At 41.8% G+C, this 18,863-nt stretch overlaps 1 protein-coding gene across 1 annotated transcript; it reads right to left on the bottom strand.

The window, feature by feature from the left end:
* Positions 1-15,333: 15,333 nt before the first annotated feature.
* On the bottom strand, positions 15,334-18,197 carry sox11a (SRY-box transcription factor 11a). Its single transcript, XM_029461191.1, has one exon. The coding sequence runs from the start codon at positions 18,053-18,055 to the stop codon at positions 16,967-16,969; it is 1,089 nt and encodes a 362-aa protein (XP_029317051.1). The 5' UTR covers positions 18,056-18,197; the 3' UTR covers positions 15,334-16,966.
* Positions 18,198-18,863: the final 666 nt, after the last annotated feature.

The following is an 18,863-nucleotide window of genomic DNA, read 5'->3' as shown; positions in this document are numbered from 1 at the left end:
GGGTGCTGCGTAGGTCATGCATTCATTTTAGAAACAAGCGGAAAGTTGTCACACTTACCAGAGAGAGAAGCCCTAGCGTAATTAACACATTGGCAGATAACCCCTGCAATCTCCCCAGATACTGAGACTTCCGCTTCTCCTCACACAGGCTTGCACAATTGTCTCCACTCCTTTGAGGGCCTTGTTAAACATGTTTGTTTTGGTTTTGACAGGTTTCTGTCACAGACAGACAGAGACAGGGCACTCCAAAGGCTAACTATCTTCCCAGTTGTTCCGCAGTTTGTTTAGTTAGTCTCTGTGTTTCAGGAGCTTAATAGCTTCCTCTACTTTCTTATGCCTAGATTTGAAGCTCAGAGCCCACATGTCTGTACAAACACAGCTAAATGAGTCCATGGATATCACACGTCTGTGTTCAAGAAAAACTAGATCTTTCTCCCAGTGTCCCTTTGTTGTACTGTACGTGAGAGCGTACCTTAATCATTCTGGAATTAGCCAGCACTATCCCATGGTGCAACAGTCGCTTAATGTTTCATAAACGTCATTTGGAAGTAATTCAGTAAGCACCCTCATGAAAAAGAGATGAAATACAGATTGCCATTGGGTATATTAACACCTGTCACATCAGACCAATACCATGGTGCATTGCCATAGTTGCGCAGCTTTCTATTATTTCCTCGACTCCCAAAACATCACCTTACCGTCTCAATCTACCAATGTAATTACCTCATCAAATAAACTATCAACAAAGGCCCTCAAATAGGATTTGTGGAAGTGGGGAAAACAAAAAAAACAAAAAGAAATAGAAGCATATCATCACATCCAACATATGTGAGACGTGTGACGTTTAGAAGTCAGGGGAGCAAAGCCTTGAGGGCATACAATCAATATTACATTTTCCATTGCCACCTTCATAGCTATTGTAAATGGCTTGTGTCAAAAATAATAACAGGTTGTATCAGGAACCTTGGGTTTGCAATTTCGCTTCTAGTGCTCGGAGGCCCCGTCTGCTCTCCCTCCCTTACTCCAGCACCACTGGGTGTTAATGACGCTATGGTGGCAGACACTTCTCACACCACAGCTGACTTTTTTTCCCCTTCTGCCCATTCTCTATCTCTTGACTCCTGACAGTTCTGAGAACTGCAGGGAAAATGTGTATGTGTAAGAAAAAACGCTTAGTACTATAGATGATTAGCCCTTTGTCCGTGTTTCTGCGCTCAGCCAGTAACATAGTATTATTAGCAGGGCTGGAGAGATTAAATCTATTCTCACTTCTGTTGTCATAGCACTCTAGGCAGCAATAAGCAAGATGATATGCAGTAATATGCACGCTACAGGGACAGACTCCTCTTCACTGGAATCAGAGCTACTTTAAGTTCTTCAGAGAGAGAGAGGTACTTAACTGAATTCTTTTTTTTAAATCAGTTGATTGCTTTATCTCATACAGCCATTATCTCAGGTGCAGGGCTACACACACACACACACACACACACACACACACACACACACACACACACACACACACACACACACACACACACACACACACACACACACACAGACACACACACAGAACATACAATATGCTTAAATCACGAAAAAAGAAGAAGGTAGTCTTTGAACCCACAATTTGCAATTTTCTGCCAGTAGGGGTCTCTCAATCAAAACAATAACAAAAGACGGAGTGTTGTGGCTTAGTGAACTAGCATGGGACATAGCAGAGCTAAAGGTAAACAGTGACGAGGATGAGGCAGGGTTTACCACAGTTTCATAATGAGTCCGACCATGGGATTCAACTTGGCAGGTCAGAAACAGCCACTCGGTGTGGAAAGATCCTCACGCGCTCCCTAGCATTGGCTGGTGAAGACTGAGCCGCTCGCCCAGACTTGCTGCTCAGTTAAAACTATGCAGTGATCCTACCTGTTTATCAAATGTAGCCCTGATGTTAACACAATGATTATACTGTAGAGTGTTTGCTGAGAAAACTAGCGTAGCTAGCTAGCTAATGTACTGCTATGCTAATGTTTCTAACCAAAACACATAGGCCTACAGTATATCGACATTTGCTGGTCAAAAACCTTGTAAATATTTAGCTTTAGAGTGGTCAAATATTAATAATATTATGACACATGCAAGTATCTCAACATATATAAAGACACTATACAAACTTTGATGATGTAGTGTTCAATTACTTTAAAAACACAGCGTTTAAAAGAAATTACGTTTGGACATACTAGGTTTCCGCCCGACAGCTATGATATATAACATTGATATAGTCGTTTTTACATATTTTAATTTGGAAATGTTACATATTATACATTTAACACCATGTTAAATCATAATTTCACTCACTTAGCAGATACTACCATCATAAAGCTGGTCTAAGCAACTCCCAATATGACCTTTTTCTAAAAGATATGCATAGCTAAGGTGTGTTAAAGATATTATTTATTTTTTAGATGAGGCAAACAATGCAATCAAATTTCAAGTCCTTCTTAATCACATACAATGAGTTTTGTGAGGATTGAATGCGTGTCAAACCCTCCAACAGGCTTCTACATCGTACAGAGCAGCATAATTTCTGCTGCAGAGACTCAAATAAACACTGTCTGCTGCTTTCCAAAACAGTAGGTTGTCACACTTTCAGGAACATCCACTGTGCTATGATGGTGTCCATCCCCTGCTATGTGATAAATGAGTTTCAGCAAAGAGTGCTATTGAGGTGTGCAAAACCAAAAGTAATATAGTATGACAGGATGATGCTGAGGCCAATCATCACGTCGACAGACAGGAGCGTGGCGGCTCTGGCTTTTGTATCTGTAGTTATTTTCCTTAGGCTTCCAGAAAGGCTCTTTTATACCCATGCCTCTGTCTGTGCAGTGCTTTTAAATTGTTCTCCCTTATCTGAAGGGGAATCTGCAGGAAGTCACAGAATCCCAGCTTATCTTGGCTAATTGTGGATGTGTGTGTGTGTGTGTGTGTGTGTGTGTGTGTGTGTGTGTGTGTGTGTGTGTGTGTGTGTGTGTGTGTGTGTGTGTGTGTGTGTGTGTGTGTGTGTGTGTGTATATGTGTGTAGCGAAGGAGGAGGGGACTTGAGAGGGTGCCAAATGCCGCAGGATGCAGCAGAGCACGTCGGGACAAGAGAGGCAGAGGCACCGGCAAGACTGACAGACACAACACTAACATCTGACGGAAACAAACAACACAAGCGCATACACAACAACGCCCATACAGAAACTGGCGGAAACACCCAGGGCAGAGGTGACATTTAATCCATCCATCTGATTTGAGCCAAAAGGCAGATGTGAAGGTAGCTCCAAACCTTGTGTGTGCACTGTTTGTGGGGTAAATGTAAACACTGAGTTGATTAGTAACATGGAATAATCTCAATATAAGCACAGGACGCTGCCTAATGTAACTTTCAACATAAAGGGGTGGTTTGACAGAATTTAAAAAATGTTTCTTTACCACATTTTAATTTAGCTAAAGCCATTACTCATTGTTTTGGAGCTGTTGTCCAATAGCTGTGCACCAAAGGGATGTGCATCATCCAGTTGTGTAGCATAAGAGAAGGCTCCAAAGGGTGTCTTAAGGAGGTGATAAAAAGGTCTGTGACCTTCCCCAAATAAAAGCTCCTCCCTGATTTGAGAGCCACAGCCACGGAGAGTATTTAGGTGAGAGAGAGTGGGTGGTCTGTCACTGGGTTCATGTACATCGCTCTCTCTCTTTACAAACAGTCCACATTTACATCTTTTTAATGGTTGTTGTGTCCACTAGCTGTTGTAAATCAAGAGAGGGGTTTTAACCTCTAGGAGCCAGCAGGGGTTAATGCTGAGGGCAACGGCCACTGCTTTTTTTGGCTAGGACTTAGCAAATGGACGCCCTTGAAAACGACATGCCTCAGACTGTTAAAGGGCATTTGAGTTACTTTTGGCTTACAGTAGCTGGTGTATATATATATAACATATATATGAAAACTTAATGAATAGCATGTGAAATCATATCGTATAAGATATGACTTTAAATGTGGCCTGTTTCGGTCAAATATAGATTCTGATACTGACAGCAAATGGTGGAGTAATAAGTGTTTACTGAGCGACTCTCAATGACGAAAGTCATGAATGAAATCCAGGACAACAATTGTGCTTTTTCCCCCCCTTTTCCACTCCATATTCATGCACAATACTTTTTCCCACTGACATTTTCCTCTGCTATCATAAAGGGCATTCACAGATAGTGAGATCTCCCGGGCACAAATGAGCAATCAGTGTAAGAGCAACACACCTGGTAAGGCTCAGTACTTCTCTGAAAGGCCATCGGCGCACCAGGAGAATTGGCTTCCTAGTAATTGAGATCCAGGCAGATTATTCTCATTTGATTGTCTAATGACCATCTGAATGAGATCCCTACCATAATAAGAGTCCTATTTGACCAGGCGCTGCAAGAGACCTAAGTGTCAGTCAGACGCTTTCCTTCTGTCTTTACATTATTATCATTTTAAATGTTGCATGAATATAGTCAACACAATCACAAGATAGTTGTGTTTCTGATGGATTTTGTCCCCATGAAAACATAAAATAATCTTTAGTGTTTGAATTGGAGCACTGGAGTAAATTAAAGCAAAACATATTAAACAGAGAAATATGCAGTATTCATATGAAAAGTCCTAACTCATGACCAACAATACCATTGACTTTACAATGTGAAATGAGGGGAATTGTGATTGATTAGAATTTTCCAAGTGGCAATTTTTGACCTGTCAAACCATAATTTTCATTCGACATTGCTTCATCAATGTTGATAGGGCTCTTTCCGAACAAATTCCCTGAGCAGGAGAAACATGGGCTTGACCTTATGCAACAATATAAAACATTGCTTTCCCCGCCACCATGATTCTCCATCCACATGTAGCACAGTTCAAATGAAGTTATCGATTATGCTCCAGCAAATATGGCGAGGCAAGGGAATGACACCGCACTTAGAGATCATTGCACAAATGTACCCTAAATCACAAAAATGGAGGGGGGGTAGTTACTGGCATGGACGTAGGCCTTTGCGATGGTGAGTACTCGTGCATTCACTCAGTGTTTAATCAATGGATAAAACTGTCTCTCCATTCAAGTATTGATGTTTCTCTATGACAACTGCTTATCCACGTAAAGCATGAAGACACCAGAGGCCTTTCAATCATCCGCCAGCTGAAGTGATAGTTGAGAGGAAGAGGTGGGGTTGAGACACGTGAATCTCTAATACTGGATTCATGCTGCACGCTCAATTATTCCAGCGCCACGAGTGGAGTGCAAGTTAAAGCAGAGGAGGAGTCAATCACTGGTTCTGCCACTGTGCGAGAGCTCGACTTGGTCATTCCCTTACAATGGCAGTTAATCAATATGGATCCACTCCTTTTGATCTGCTGCCTCTGACCAACAACAATCACTAACAGCAGTGTAATTGCAATGACCATATTGGTGCCCATTCATGTCATCCAACACCGGAGAAGTAAGAGGAAGAAGGATGAAAGATGGCATTCGGCCTTTAGACTTGCGAACTCTCTCACACGAGCACATCTGCGTCATCATGCGCTTTTGTATTGCGGTATAGGCAAGTCATTCCAGTCACCTTATTAACATCATGTACAAACACATATCGACATAACTGCAGTGGCGATCAATCTGTGGTAAGGAAAGACAATAATGCCGAGTTCATCCCTACATTGTCTCATGTCTCTAAGGCACTTATATACTTGTGGAAAACAATAATCATTTCACTGCTATGCTTGGTAGCACTAAATGATTGAATTAATATCAATTAAATGTATTTGTTATTGATTTTTTAAAGTAAACTATTTGGGCCGTTTTGCCAAGGGCAGCATACCATAAGCACAAAATGAATGCAGACTTAGATTTATTAAGTGCTAAAAGGTGTTTTATATGATGATGGCAGACTGCGCCCATTCTACTAGGAACAGGATCACTTAGCGTTTGATGACTAATATGGCTTCTTAATCTCTTTGACGCTGTGAACCTATGACAGATCTATGAGATGATGGAACAGACCAGTAACATAATAAAGGCGCCCTTCTTCTCACTCAGCATCTCTCTTATTAATATTTTCATCCTGTAATAAGTAAAAGCCATTTCATTACTCATTAATCAGTATCTGAAGCTGCCGCTTTCAAGTACACATGGAAATATGATCCTACGATTTCACAGGAAGAGCAATGTGTAATGACCCTGCAGCTGGCGGGGGTAATAAAACACAGTATGCATGTTGTCTGTCAAGAAAACTTACCTAGGCATACCTAAACAACAGGCAGGCCAAAGTGATATACTAGACTCATTCCAAACGGTAAGACGCAGACATTGTATCGTCGTCGTGTTTCTTCCAGGCCTCTATGACAATCAATACTTAAAACAACGGCTAGAAAATATGTGGAATCAGCATCTATGAAGTAAAATACGGACACAATTGAATTGCAGGAGCTTCGTTCACGCATTCAAGGGATTTTAAACAGTGCAATATCTTCCCAGTCAGATCACTCGTCAAATCCATATCAAGCTGTGGGCTTATCAGTTTTGGTGTTTATTAAAGTGAATGATAAATAGGATCGGTCAGCATAAAACAACGGCACCTGAAAATGGAGAGACATCTGATTTATGCGTATGGTCATCTGCGTCAAGAAGTTGTGTCTATGTGTGTGTGTGTGTGTGTATGTGTGTGTGTGTGTGTGTATCCATGCATGGTTGTGCATGTTTTTTCTTTGTGTGTTTAAATCAATGGTCATCCCCTGATACAAGATGGCCTCATAAATCATTGTTTGTTGATCACTTGTCAGGGAGGCAGAGGCCTTATGGCGTTCTCCTAATTATTCCAGCTCACAGACCCACTGGATGAATAAGGACAGGAATCCCAAAGCAAATCAAGGCAGTGGACTTTACAGAAATATGGTCATAAAGATGGTTTAGTTCGGACGGATGAGATGGGGGGTTTGCAGGAGCAGTGGGAAGAAGTGTATGTGTGGGTGGTAGGGTTGGGCAGGTTGGATTCTAGGGTGCACTCAAGTGAGAAATCTAGTGTATGAGATATGAGTCACGCAATTACAATGTGCTAGGGGACTCTGTCATGACAGAAACAAGCCGGCTGCCTGATTGAAATTGGACAAAAACAACTAAATCTTATATTGTGGCCATTCAATCACTTTGATGCCTTGTATCTCTCTTTAAACTCAATTTGAAAACAACTGTGTTGCCACTCAATGTCGAGTCCTCAGCGGTATTACCCTCGTGGACGACAAGCCTCTGCAGTCCACGTTTGGCTCTCGCAGCGTAATAATCCATGACTGCCAGACCTTGACGTACGTAGATGGCTGAACATTTTCTCTTTTCTTTCTTTCTTTTTTTGCATGCTTGCCTTAGTAGGGTTAAGAGCAAACGTGGGAAATGTAAAATCCAGTTTTTGAGTAAGGAACTGTGTAATGACAAATGCTGTCAAACGGTAGGACTAAGTGGTCGGGGTATAGTATTGGCTTTCAGTGTCATTAACTTTTCAGCAGTAAGCAGGTTTCTGTCGCCACTGACCAAATTGCTTTAAATGCACAGCAATTACATGGTTGAGGCTTGCGCTTAAAAGATGAGTATAGTTTCCGAAGTAAGACCTAATGGGATTATTAGTGAGTTTTTATGAGAGGGGAACTTTCAGCGCAGCGTAATACTAGAAGTGGGATTATATGTTTCAGTGATATACTGTACCAGCCAGCTGGTCCTCATGTTAATGACTGGATTACCCTTTCTAATTAAGAAATCTTTAAAGAGGAGTTTAATAATTCATCAAATCACAGTGGCACAATTCCTTGTATTACACTCTCCTCTTCCATTTATACCCAATAGATTTTTTTTACCTCAGTGGCTCCCATGTGCCGGCATGGAGGCAGTAACACCTCGACACTCGGAGTTAAAATGTTTTAGCTTGAGGCTTAAACATGGCCATAGCATGTTTAAATCATGCTGAGCATATCACAGAGGCCATGCAGGCTGTTCCCTTTGATATATATTTGCAGCATAATGTGTGGTTTTGAAAATCAATGAGCAGTCCTCTTTTGATCCCAGTTGTTTCCCTCATCTCACCAATCCGTAAAAATAGCATATGACCATCCTGCCACAGAGGTGAGCCACATACAGGCTGTACAGGAAGTACAGCTGGGTCTTGTGTGAGCAGCAGTGACCTGGTATTTTGACCGAGACTCTGGTTTGAATGATTAAATGCAGATTGAACCTGTAGTTTAATATATGCCATACATGAGGTGTGTATGAAAGGGATATCAGCTGCATACATTCACTCCTGAAGGATGTAGGATGTAACCAGGACCTTTTCTTATACAACGCTTCCTCAACTGTAACTCTTGAGTGGTTTATTTAGATATTTACTTATTTATTTATGATGGGAAATAGATCCACAATATATATATATATATATATATAATATATATATATATATATATATATATATATATATATATACAATATATATATATATATATATATATATATATATATATATATATATATATATATATATCTTCTTCCCCACAGGAGAATTTTTAAATGTTTACAATATTTAGCAGCAAGACGTTTAACAGGATTGCTGATCCATGTAGACATAATGAAGAAAACATAACAAAAAAAGCAATTATTGATTACGGTTAAATGTATTTTCTTTAGACTGAAATTTAAAATGAAATTGAGCACATTAAATGTGTTCTAAAATTGGAACTTCAATAAAATATAAAATATATATATTTATAAAATATATATATTTATAAAATATATATATTTATAAAATATACGCACGCATATAAAACACCAAGAAAATATAACTTACACTCATTATTCATGATCAGCCTAATCTATAATATAACAAAGAATATGATGTAAAAAGAAAATATGTTCTTAGAATAAACTAGAAACATGTTTTGGATATGTGAAATGAACGTGGCTATGGTACAGTACGTCTGTGTATTTCAGATGTATAATGTATGAGAGAAAATAACTCTATTCTGTAGGGTCTCGGATTAGCGATCCGTGATTTCATCAGGTCCAATATGAAATATCTGAAGTAGGGAAATGTAGGTCATTCAGAACACCATCAAACAGCAGCACTCAGGCAGCGGCACACAGGCCCACGTTTTGTCTCCTGTATCTGTGAGAACATTCGCAAACGCCTGTGGGTATTTGTAATGACCCAGTGACAGCATTGCTCTGCTGGCGGCTGAGGTGCTCAACGAAATGAATAACTCTGACCAGCCAGGAGAGAAGCCGAGAGAGAAGGCGAGTATGTGTGTGCCTGTGTGTGTCAGCAGTGTTTGTGTGTATCAGTGGTGAGGAGTGGGGCTACATGTCACATCTCCTCAGACACTATAGCTCCAGTCCCCACCGGCTACAAACAATCTACAACCACCCAGAACCTCCCACAGAGACTGTATGCGCTGCATATGTGGCAGAAGCGAGTAAAATGTGTCTCTACACTGGTTTGCTTGTCGCCTTGACTGGGCCACATGTACCTCTGGTTTAGTCCTCAAAGTCTGAGTCGTGATGGGAACGCTGGGAAGACAATAAAATCAACCTACAAGCCCCGCTGGGAGGAGATGGAAACTGCCAACTGTGTGCTTAACACCAAGAAATACAGATTTACCTACTTGTGTCGCGACAAGCTTTGAGATGTAGCTTTTGGTGCGCTGTATTTTTCATGAACATAACATATCGCCATAGTAGATATAGATTCAGCGTGATGCATATGAATTGTTCATCCACATACATATGAATTATTCAACAACGTGATTCGTTTTGCCCTTTCTTTTTTTGGGTTCAACATGCACTGGAGGGCATAGGGGGAGGGAAATGTTTTAAGTCCCACTCAGCTCCTGGCACATTTTCATTTAGCCGCTCCATCTCTTACAATAACATCTGAAGTTGTCTCTGCATCTATAGTAGGATAGAGCCATTAAAATCTGCATGCAGTTAATGGACTTTTTGGCAAGAGTTGTCATTTTATAGATGCAATTCTGAGAGCACATTACTTTGTCTGAGTGTCTCCTTTGCTAATTAGTGAGGTCAAACATCCATCTGGCAATTGTTTGATGTTTCTGGTTTGGTAAAATATGTATTACTTTTCCCGAAGTACAAGATTATTCAGAAGAAAGGAGCTGTAAACTGGTGCTATGATTTGGAATAAATGTTTTATTTGACTGCTGAACATCCAGTATAAGTATGTTGGTGTTAAAAGATTTTTCATTGTCTCAGCGATTACAAATGTATATCAACATTTCAACTTGACTGATTGCAGTACATAATCGCATTTAGTTCAACAAAGCACCTAAAAACATCTGTTTTCAAGAATATTTCTCTCATCAGCTTCCTCGACATGCACACATGAGCCATTCAGAGCATTTTATTACAGACTAAAGCTCAAAAAGTCTCAGGATGTAAATCAAGACTGTTTAGCTCCATTCACATTTGCAATCATAATTAATTCTAGAATGGTACGTGTTGTTTTTCACGTAGACTGTGTTGAGGAGGAGGCAGGGGGGCCCGCTATCAAAAAACCTTGCAGGATAGCAATCATTAGAACCTTAGCCCCCCTGGTAAGCAAGCCATGCTTCCTGTATAGGGCCCCAGAGAATTCAGTGTGCTAATTATTTACTGAAGCAGCAAAGACTATCAAATGAGACCCTGCGTCGAGTCTGACTGTGAGGGGGTACCCTGACAGTGTAACCTGGGTTACATGTAAATAGAAGGAGAGAGGGGAGGGCGAGCGAGGGAGAGAGAGAGAGAGAGAGAGAGAGAGAGAGAGAGAGAGAGAGAGCGAGAGAGAGAGAGAGAGAGAGAAAATAATGGTCAGAGAGCATTAGAGGAGTCGAGGTTCACTGGTGAGTCAGGAAAGGTGGGGCCACTGAGGGGCACAGCAGCAGAGTATTAGATTTCAGATGCATATGAATGACCAACTGCTGGCTCTGCTCTAGCTTTAGGGGGAAATTGCATGGGCTCCCCTTGAGCTGCAGTTTGAATCTAGATTACTGCCTGACTTAATCCTGGGGTGGGTAGGTAGGGGGTCATGATGTGTGTTGTTGGTATCATTAAATTGAGGAGTTGCAGAAGATAGGGCCCTTCTTCTTCACTGAGGTTTTGTTAAACAACTACAATGCCATGTGTTATGTGATCTGTGCCATGAGCAGAACCGGCATACTCAATGGTTAGTACCAGTCTATGCTCAGTACCAGCTAGGTTTCTGCATCTCACTAGCTAAAAAAAACAAACGAAAAATGATACGAGCTCACAGACAAACAGCCACATGGACACACACACACACACGCACGCACACACTCCCTCACTCCAAAAACGGGGGAGGGGGTAACGCTGTGCTCTTAAATCCATGCATCTGGGCAAAAAGCCAAACAGACTCTCCTTAGCAGATACACACATGCAGTAAGAGAGCAGTGAGCTCTAATAATACACTATAATACACTCCATTTGCTTAGAGGGCAACACCATTATCTGGTTAACAACCACATATATGGACTACTGGATTACACAAAACTATAAAAACTAAACCAAACGAATGTAACTTGATAAAAATACACACACTGTCGTACTCTAATGTGGATTAAAATGTGATTTACCACTAACATGCTGAGTGCATTATGACCCATTATGACCCTGTTGGACTAATATAGTAAGCGTATGCCCTTTTCCTTATTGGAAAGTGTAAGGGGCTCCCTCCCGCAGCTGCTGTAAAGCTTTAAGATAAATATCTGGCATAGAGTCACAATTAATTCCAAACAAGGTTATGTAAATCCTAAACTGACCGCAATCAGGCCAACCAACTCCGGATTGCTCTCTAAACAGAGCTAGATGTCATTACAAGTTGGCTCTAATTACACTAAATAAACCCGAAAAGGCTGAATTTATTTTCTCTCACACATTGAGTGTGATGCATATTGCACATATTTGAACCCCAGACTTTGCAAAATGTCACCCAGGGCACTCCATTCAATTAATGGAATACTCTAGAGTTGGGTTTGAAAAGAGAAGCAGGTGTGCAACCGAGTTCCAGCCCTCTCAACAGATAATTCACATGACTGATGCGCAACCTCCAGCAGCTCCCCACAAAAACAAAAAGTGACCTTCTCTCAGTGAGATCTTACCACGTGTCAGAACATATTCTGGGAGGAGTGATTGAACTGTTTGTTTCTGTGTCGTCGAGACAATAGCACCGCCAGCTTGAACTGCTCGCGACAACCTGCTGTGTCTGCTTTCAGCACAGTGGCTCCCCCGAACTTCTCTTCAATGTCTCATTGCCTTTGCTAAATAATGAAACACTGCAATGAAGTTGTGAATGGGAAATTAGGCAGCAGCAGACCGTGCGCCGGGTTACTTGCTTCCAGCTACACACTTATTATCTGTTACACTGTCTGTTTCTCTTTTTTTTTTATATATCCAAGCCACATCAAGTTAAATCTGAGTTTAACTCTGTTTCATATGAACAGAACTTTTTCACTTTTTATCTCTCTCTCTCATTCACTCCCTTCCAGTGTGTGTGTGTGTGTGTGTGTGTGTGTGTGTGTGTGTGTGTGTGTGTGTGTGTGTGCACATGTGTACTAAAACACCATGAGGGAATTGGGCCTTTGCCACCCCTCCTTCTGACAAATGTGAAGGGATAGTAAATATCAGTGCAGCAGATGGGGCCGATGCTCCCTCTCTGCCTCCCTCCCATACACTGGGAGGGCAGAGCAAATGGATAGCCATCAACAGCAGCAGGAGTCGCCCCAGGCCAAGACTGGAGTAGAGGACACAGGGGCTGGACTGTTGCTCAGGCAGGAAATTTTACACTCAAAGTCTCCAGTCAACTACACAACACTATAGGAATAAATATAAGTTCATTCTATCTAGAATTTCATAGGGTACCCTAGAATAAAACATGTTTTTTTCTCATCTGGATTCATAAGATAACACATTATATTTAAGGTCCTAATTGCTTTTTCTTTTCTTTTTTTACCTGTTTGGATTATAGCGTTGTTGCACAGGGGGCAACTCAATAGACACACTGCTTGCCAGATCTATAAAGCACTGGCAGTGCCTAACATCACGACATGCTTGTGTAACAGAGCAGGGGAGAGGTTTGCTCGGACAGAAGGTGTGTCAACACCATCCCGATCACAGACAACAGATCTGGAGCAGATATCATAAATCCTGCCCACTTGTCAATTAACAGACAGTAAACAGGTTTAAATTTAGGCAAGCGGCGCTGTTATTGTTGTTATGAAACCTCCAGCATTGGAGAGAATATATCAGTATTCCCAGAGCAATATTAGACAACCTCCCACTGGGAGAAGAGGAGCACACGTGGATCAACGATGACACAACATGGAATCTTACTGCGCAGCGGCATAAGCTAAGCAGTGATGTAATGCAACTGAGCTCACTGGGTGAGAGTCAGTGCGGCGAAAAAAACAAAACATAACTAGTCTTATTATTACTGGATTTAACATCAGTAGACTTAGACAGAGACTAGTCACAGAGGAATTTTATCTTTGAGCACAGAGATAGCATTGACATATTTTAGATGTCCAATTTAAGCAACTTGCAAACCGAGAGATCAACCTCCAGCCTTCTCTTCTGTGGCAGGGTCTTTGTATAGGTGTCACGTACAGCATTTGACTGTGACATCCTGGGTTATATGAATGATTTAAACGCTCAAGGGATTGGAAATGGCTTTCTTTTGTCGCACACAATATCCCCCTCGCGGAATTCCTGGGACGGTATCTCACTCAGCGTCTTTCGGATTATTCTAGATTTTCATTTATTTATTAAAGGAGGAAATAGAAGGACATTTCAACGGGTCACTAATTTCATTTCAACATGTACCGGTGGCATTAGCTCTGAGCAGATATTTCAGAGGAACACAAAATCAATGTCGAGATTCTATTGGGAATAGCCCTAGAACCCATTAGCAACTTTGACCAATAGGTCAGGTAAAGTAATAGCTAGATAAATGTTTTATTACAGATTTGCAAACTGACTTAATGGGGGGGCTAGTACCTGTGCAGCCATGCATGGCAAATATTCATCATTAGATTCTATTGCTGTAATGAACACAAATCTCTCCATGGCCAGGGCCTCTGGTTCTTTATACACAATCTGTTAAAGGTGGGTCTCTCTAAACGGGCCTCAGAGGAGACAAAAGGCTGCATCTGCTCTCCTCTGGGGGAGAAGATGTTATCCCTTTAAATTAATGGTTTGTTATGCTAATTGCATTTTACATGACATCATATGTGGCAGGGATGTGCTGTACTATTATATAGCTAATAAATCACTTTTATATCAGAGTACTTACAAACAGTAGCTAAAGTTGTGCCTGTAACAACATCCTTGTAGCTCAGTCATAACACAATTAGCTCTGGTGGTGCACAATCATATATCATCACGGTTATGAATATCCTTTATGCTTTCCACCTTATATTTTACTCACTACTATTTATGTTTTTCTTCAGATCACTTCTGAGTCCTTGTCATCCAGTATCAGTGCCTACTTGTTTTGTGTGCTACAAGCTATTTACTTTTATGTATCTGAAATCCCAGGAGGAAACTCAAGGGCTGCAAGTGAAAGCCACAGGAATCATTTTAATAAACATTACAACTACACTGACCTTCTACCCTTGTTCCCCACACATTAAACTACTGACATGAAGGATTGGTGGACTTTTATTCAAATATTTAGAGTTTACTTTCACCTATGAATTATGTTTCTGAAGAAGATCCTGCTCTACGTGTCTGGAATAAGTGCCAGTGTTTATCCGTGAGTGAACATATGTCTCATTTAGATATTTTTAAGCCCTCTGTTCGCACAGCACTCAAGCCGTTCTGTGCAGGGCAGAGTACTACTTTTCTGAATGGAAGCCAGACAGACTGAGAGCTCCCACACACTGCGAGGAGCGGCTCCTGTTTCCAGCTCCGTCTCCAAGGGGACCACCGAGTCCACCAATCACATCGCTCTGCGCAGGGACGCGGGCAATTCAATTTCTTAAAGCCGCAGTGTCCTCTTAAGAGAGGCGTTGAGAAAGAAAGTTCTGCAAAAACAGGGACAGTAAAGCACCTCAACACTGCAGTTTAAAAGTTTCCTTTTTTTCCTTTTTATTAAATGTGAATTCACATGTTAGTTTGAGCCCATCCATTTCAGAGTATCCGCCTACATACAAAATAGGCATCAATCTGTCATCACATCCTTTGCAAACGCAACAAATAACACATTTGTGTACATATATTCACAAACTGAAAGGACAGTCGATGGTGGTAGGTACTTATTTATTAAAAGATGAGTCAAAGACAGATTCACACTTGGAATGTGAAGTAACTACTGCCTAGAACTTCCAACAAAATGTCTTGGCATATAATTAGGTCATACTCCAAAACCTTTTTATCAAACAGACTTCATATGTAAGACCCACATAAAAATAAACAATATCTGCTTTTTTTTAAGTGCAAGAAATAAAAAATACAGGTTTATGGTTAATGTTTAAAAAAAGAAGGCAGTCTTCAGTTTTAAAATAAAGTTTCATTTCATGAAACAGGACTATGGAATGTTCTTTTTTGCTTGCTTGTTAAACTAATGCCAGACCACCACTGTATCAGACTATGCCCTTCTGCAGAACTCTGTGTTCCCTAATTTTCAGTCAGATTCCGTTTGGTGTCAGATATACCCATTATGTGTCAAATTACATTCAAATTGTGATATCAATCTGTTCATATAGTATGCATCACACCATGAGGCCATATTATATTGTTTTGTATCAGTTCCAGCTGATTTGTTTATTTTTCTGCCCGGACAGGCTTCAGCATCATAACATGAAATGATGTTGACAGTGCACAAGTCTGTTTTTCCATCACTTGCTACAATTGTTGATGGTCTGAATCTTAAGAGTATATATTGCACAAAAAAATGAGAGGGGGAAAAACAGTATGTGCCATAAAAAATACCAAAATCCAGTTTCACACCTGCGATTGGGACCCATCCACATATCACGAGTATGATATACATAAACTCCTAACTTTACTATATTACAGTACATATACAATCTTGAAACTAGTTCCAGCTCTGAGGTATGTGTTCCCCATGATGCCATTGTATCGTCTACAAATACTCAACAAATCTGCTCTACAACTGTACAAAACCTAGTTTGAAATCACAAGGCATTTTTGATGCAAGTTTTAATTTAACTTAATCCTTAAAACCAGGACTCCCTTGCATGCTAAAAACAAATGATAAAGGGAAGAAGTGCCTGAAACTCACTGAAAGCACAGTAAGAACATTCCCTTTTAACTGTACAAAAATATGCCTGAAAATATCTTACTTTTCTTTTAAAAAGATGAGGTCTGTTATGTATCAAAATGTTTCCTCCACACCTGTATTCTGCAGAGGTTTAGGCTGCTTAAGTTACCAAACCAGGAGGTAAACTGAATCAGTTACAAAAAACAAACAAACATTTGCGGCATTTAGAAATTACATAAACCGTTGTAAAGTAACATCCTGAACAATTGTCAGTTCACAGATTTGCTTTGAGTCAGTCCACAGTCCGTTTTTAGCTCCCTGCAGTTTTTGTTTTTAAGAGGATAAGATGCATAGAAGTTCACGTATTTTTCCCTTTGTGGTCCGTTTAAGCTGAACAGTAAATGCAGACCTACGGGGGAAAAAATCCATAAAACCCTGTCATGCTGCCAGAAAAAACCGTCTGCAGACTTTGCTTTTTTTTTTGCTACCAGCTTCATAAGCATCTCATTCCTCAAACCTCACCTCGCCCCCTGGTCCTCTACCTCCCTCCAGGACCCTTCAGAGGCAGGGCTAGGGATAACTTGACCAGGACACATATATAATTTACTTTCTCCCTTCTCTGTTATTACTAGAGGAACTTTTCTCTCTCAATTCAGTATGTGAAGACCAGGTCGGAAAAGTTCGCCTCCAGCCAGTCCCCGGCAATCATCTCACTGAGTTCTGGCGTGCAATAGTCAGGGAATTCAAAGTGAGAGCCCAGGCTGCCCTCACTGAAAGAGTCCAGGTCCTTATCCACAAGAGACAGGGAGAGGTTTCCTGAATTGGGGTTGCCCAGCTCCGAGCCTGGGGCACTGGGGGCGAAATTCAAACTAAAGTCAAACAGCAAATCGTCCGCGTCCTCGCCGGAAGAGGAGCTGCCGCTGGAGGAGGAGGATGTGGAGACCGACCTGGAGGATGCTGGTGAGACAGAAGCAGCGTGCAATGTGCTCTGCTTGGTAATGTTTTTGATATTGTAAAACAGTCTGTTGTTGTTCCGCACTTCTTCGTACATGCTCGTCCCCTCGGACTCGGCCGAGGAGCTCAAAGTTGGGCTCGCGGGAACTTTGGCTACATTGTACGGCCTCAGCCGCTCCTCGTCCCTCGCTTTAATCCCCATCCGGTAGTCCTCTTCGTACTCGTCGTCATCGTCCTCATCGGTGAGCTCACTTTTCACAGTCTTTGTAACTTTGAAGCTGGGAAACACACAGTCCTCCCCGTAGCCGTGAGAGGACTTGGAGCCGCTCTTAGTCTTTATCTTTGAACACTTCTTGCTGGGAGTCTTTGCAATTTTACCGCACTTCTCCGGAGACGGTGCTGATGATTTTGAACTGTCGAGCTTTGGTTTTTTCTTGGGTCTGTACTTGTAGTCGGGGTAGTCAGCCATGTGTTTTAGCCGCAGCCTCTCGGCTTCTCGGATAAACGGGATCTTTTCGCTGTCCTTGAGCATCTTCCACCTCTTCCCCAGGCGCTTGGAAATCTCCGCGTTGTGCATGTCTGGCGACTGCTCCATGATCTTTCTCCTCTCGATTTTGGACCACACCATAAATGCATTCATGGGTCTCTTGATGTGACCGGTGGCTGTCTTGCACCAGTCCGGGTTTATCGGTACGGGGCTGCATGCCATAAATTCACTCTCCTCAGAATCCGTAGCCTCCCTGGACATGCTCCCGTCCGTCTCGCTGTTGTCTGTGTGCTGCACCATTGTCCCCCGGTTCAAGTCACTTTGTGTCCGGACGCTGCAATGTCTATCAGCCCTCCACTCTGCCAAGACGGCTCAACTCTGTGTGTTGCGCCGGTTCGTCCACGTCCACTGCGTTATGTATAGTCTCAAGCTCTGCACTCTTTTTCCAGAGTTACAAACTGCCTTCTTAACTAGTTATCAGCTTTTTCACGTCCCCTGCGTCACACACAACCATCCAATCAGGTCCCTTCCACTCCGCCCAGCAGACTCCATCCAAGACTCCCCTTAACCCTTTATTCCTCCCCTTCTGAGCTCTCATTGGAGTGGAGGTGGGGATTTGTGGTACACAGTGTCTGGGGCAACACGCCGGGCGAGACAGGCATATTAAACACACAGTTAGCACTCTGCACTCCTGAGACGCACACCACGCACCAAAGCGCACATACGACTCAGGTCTATACTCTATATTTTAAAAGTGACGGGAGAAAAAACGTAGGAGGAAAATAGTTTTTTCTCCAGACAGACACTCTGAGCAGATGTGTCTGTAGGAAAAGATGTAGGCTATGTGATTTGTTTTTCTCCCTCAGGTTGGGAACTGAAGGTGGCGCTTGGACACTGTTGCAGGCGCGTGGATGCGTCGGTGCGCCTGCCTGTCTGCTGTAGAAGGATGCATTTTAGCAGCTGGTAATGGCTTTAGAGGAAGACTCGATGCTATCATTAACTTTAGTATAACCTCATGCATTTCAGAGACATCTCAGAGTGGCTAAGTGTTTGTTTTTTGGCACGGTTTATTTCCTGTTTGTTCCCATGTCTGCATTTGAATGAAGGA

The sequence above is a fragment of the Cottoperca gobio genome, chromosome 22 (assembly GCF_900634415.1).
Source record: "Cottoperca gobio chromosome 22, fCotGob3.1, whole genome shotgun sequence".
Taxonomy (NCBI): Eukaryota; Metazoa; Chordata; class Actinopteri; order Perciformes; family Bovichtidae; genus Cottoperca; species Cottoperca gobio.
The sequence above is the reverse complement of the archived record's forward strand: the minus strand, read 5'-3'. Positions and strand labels throughout refer to the sequence as shown.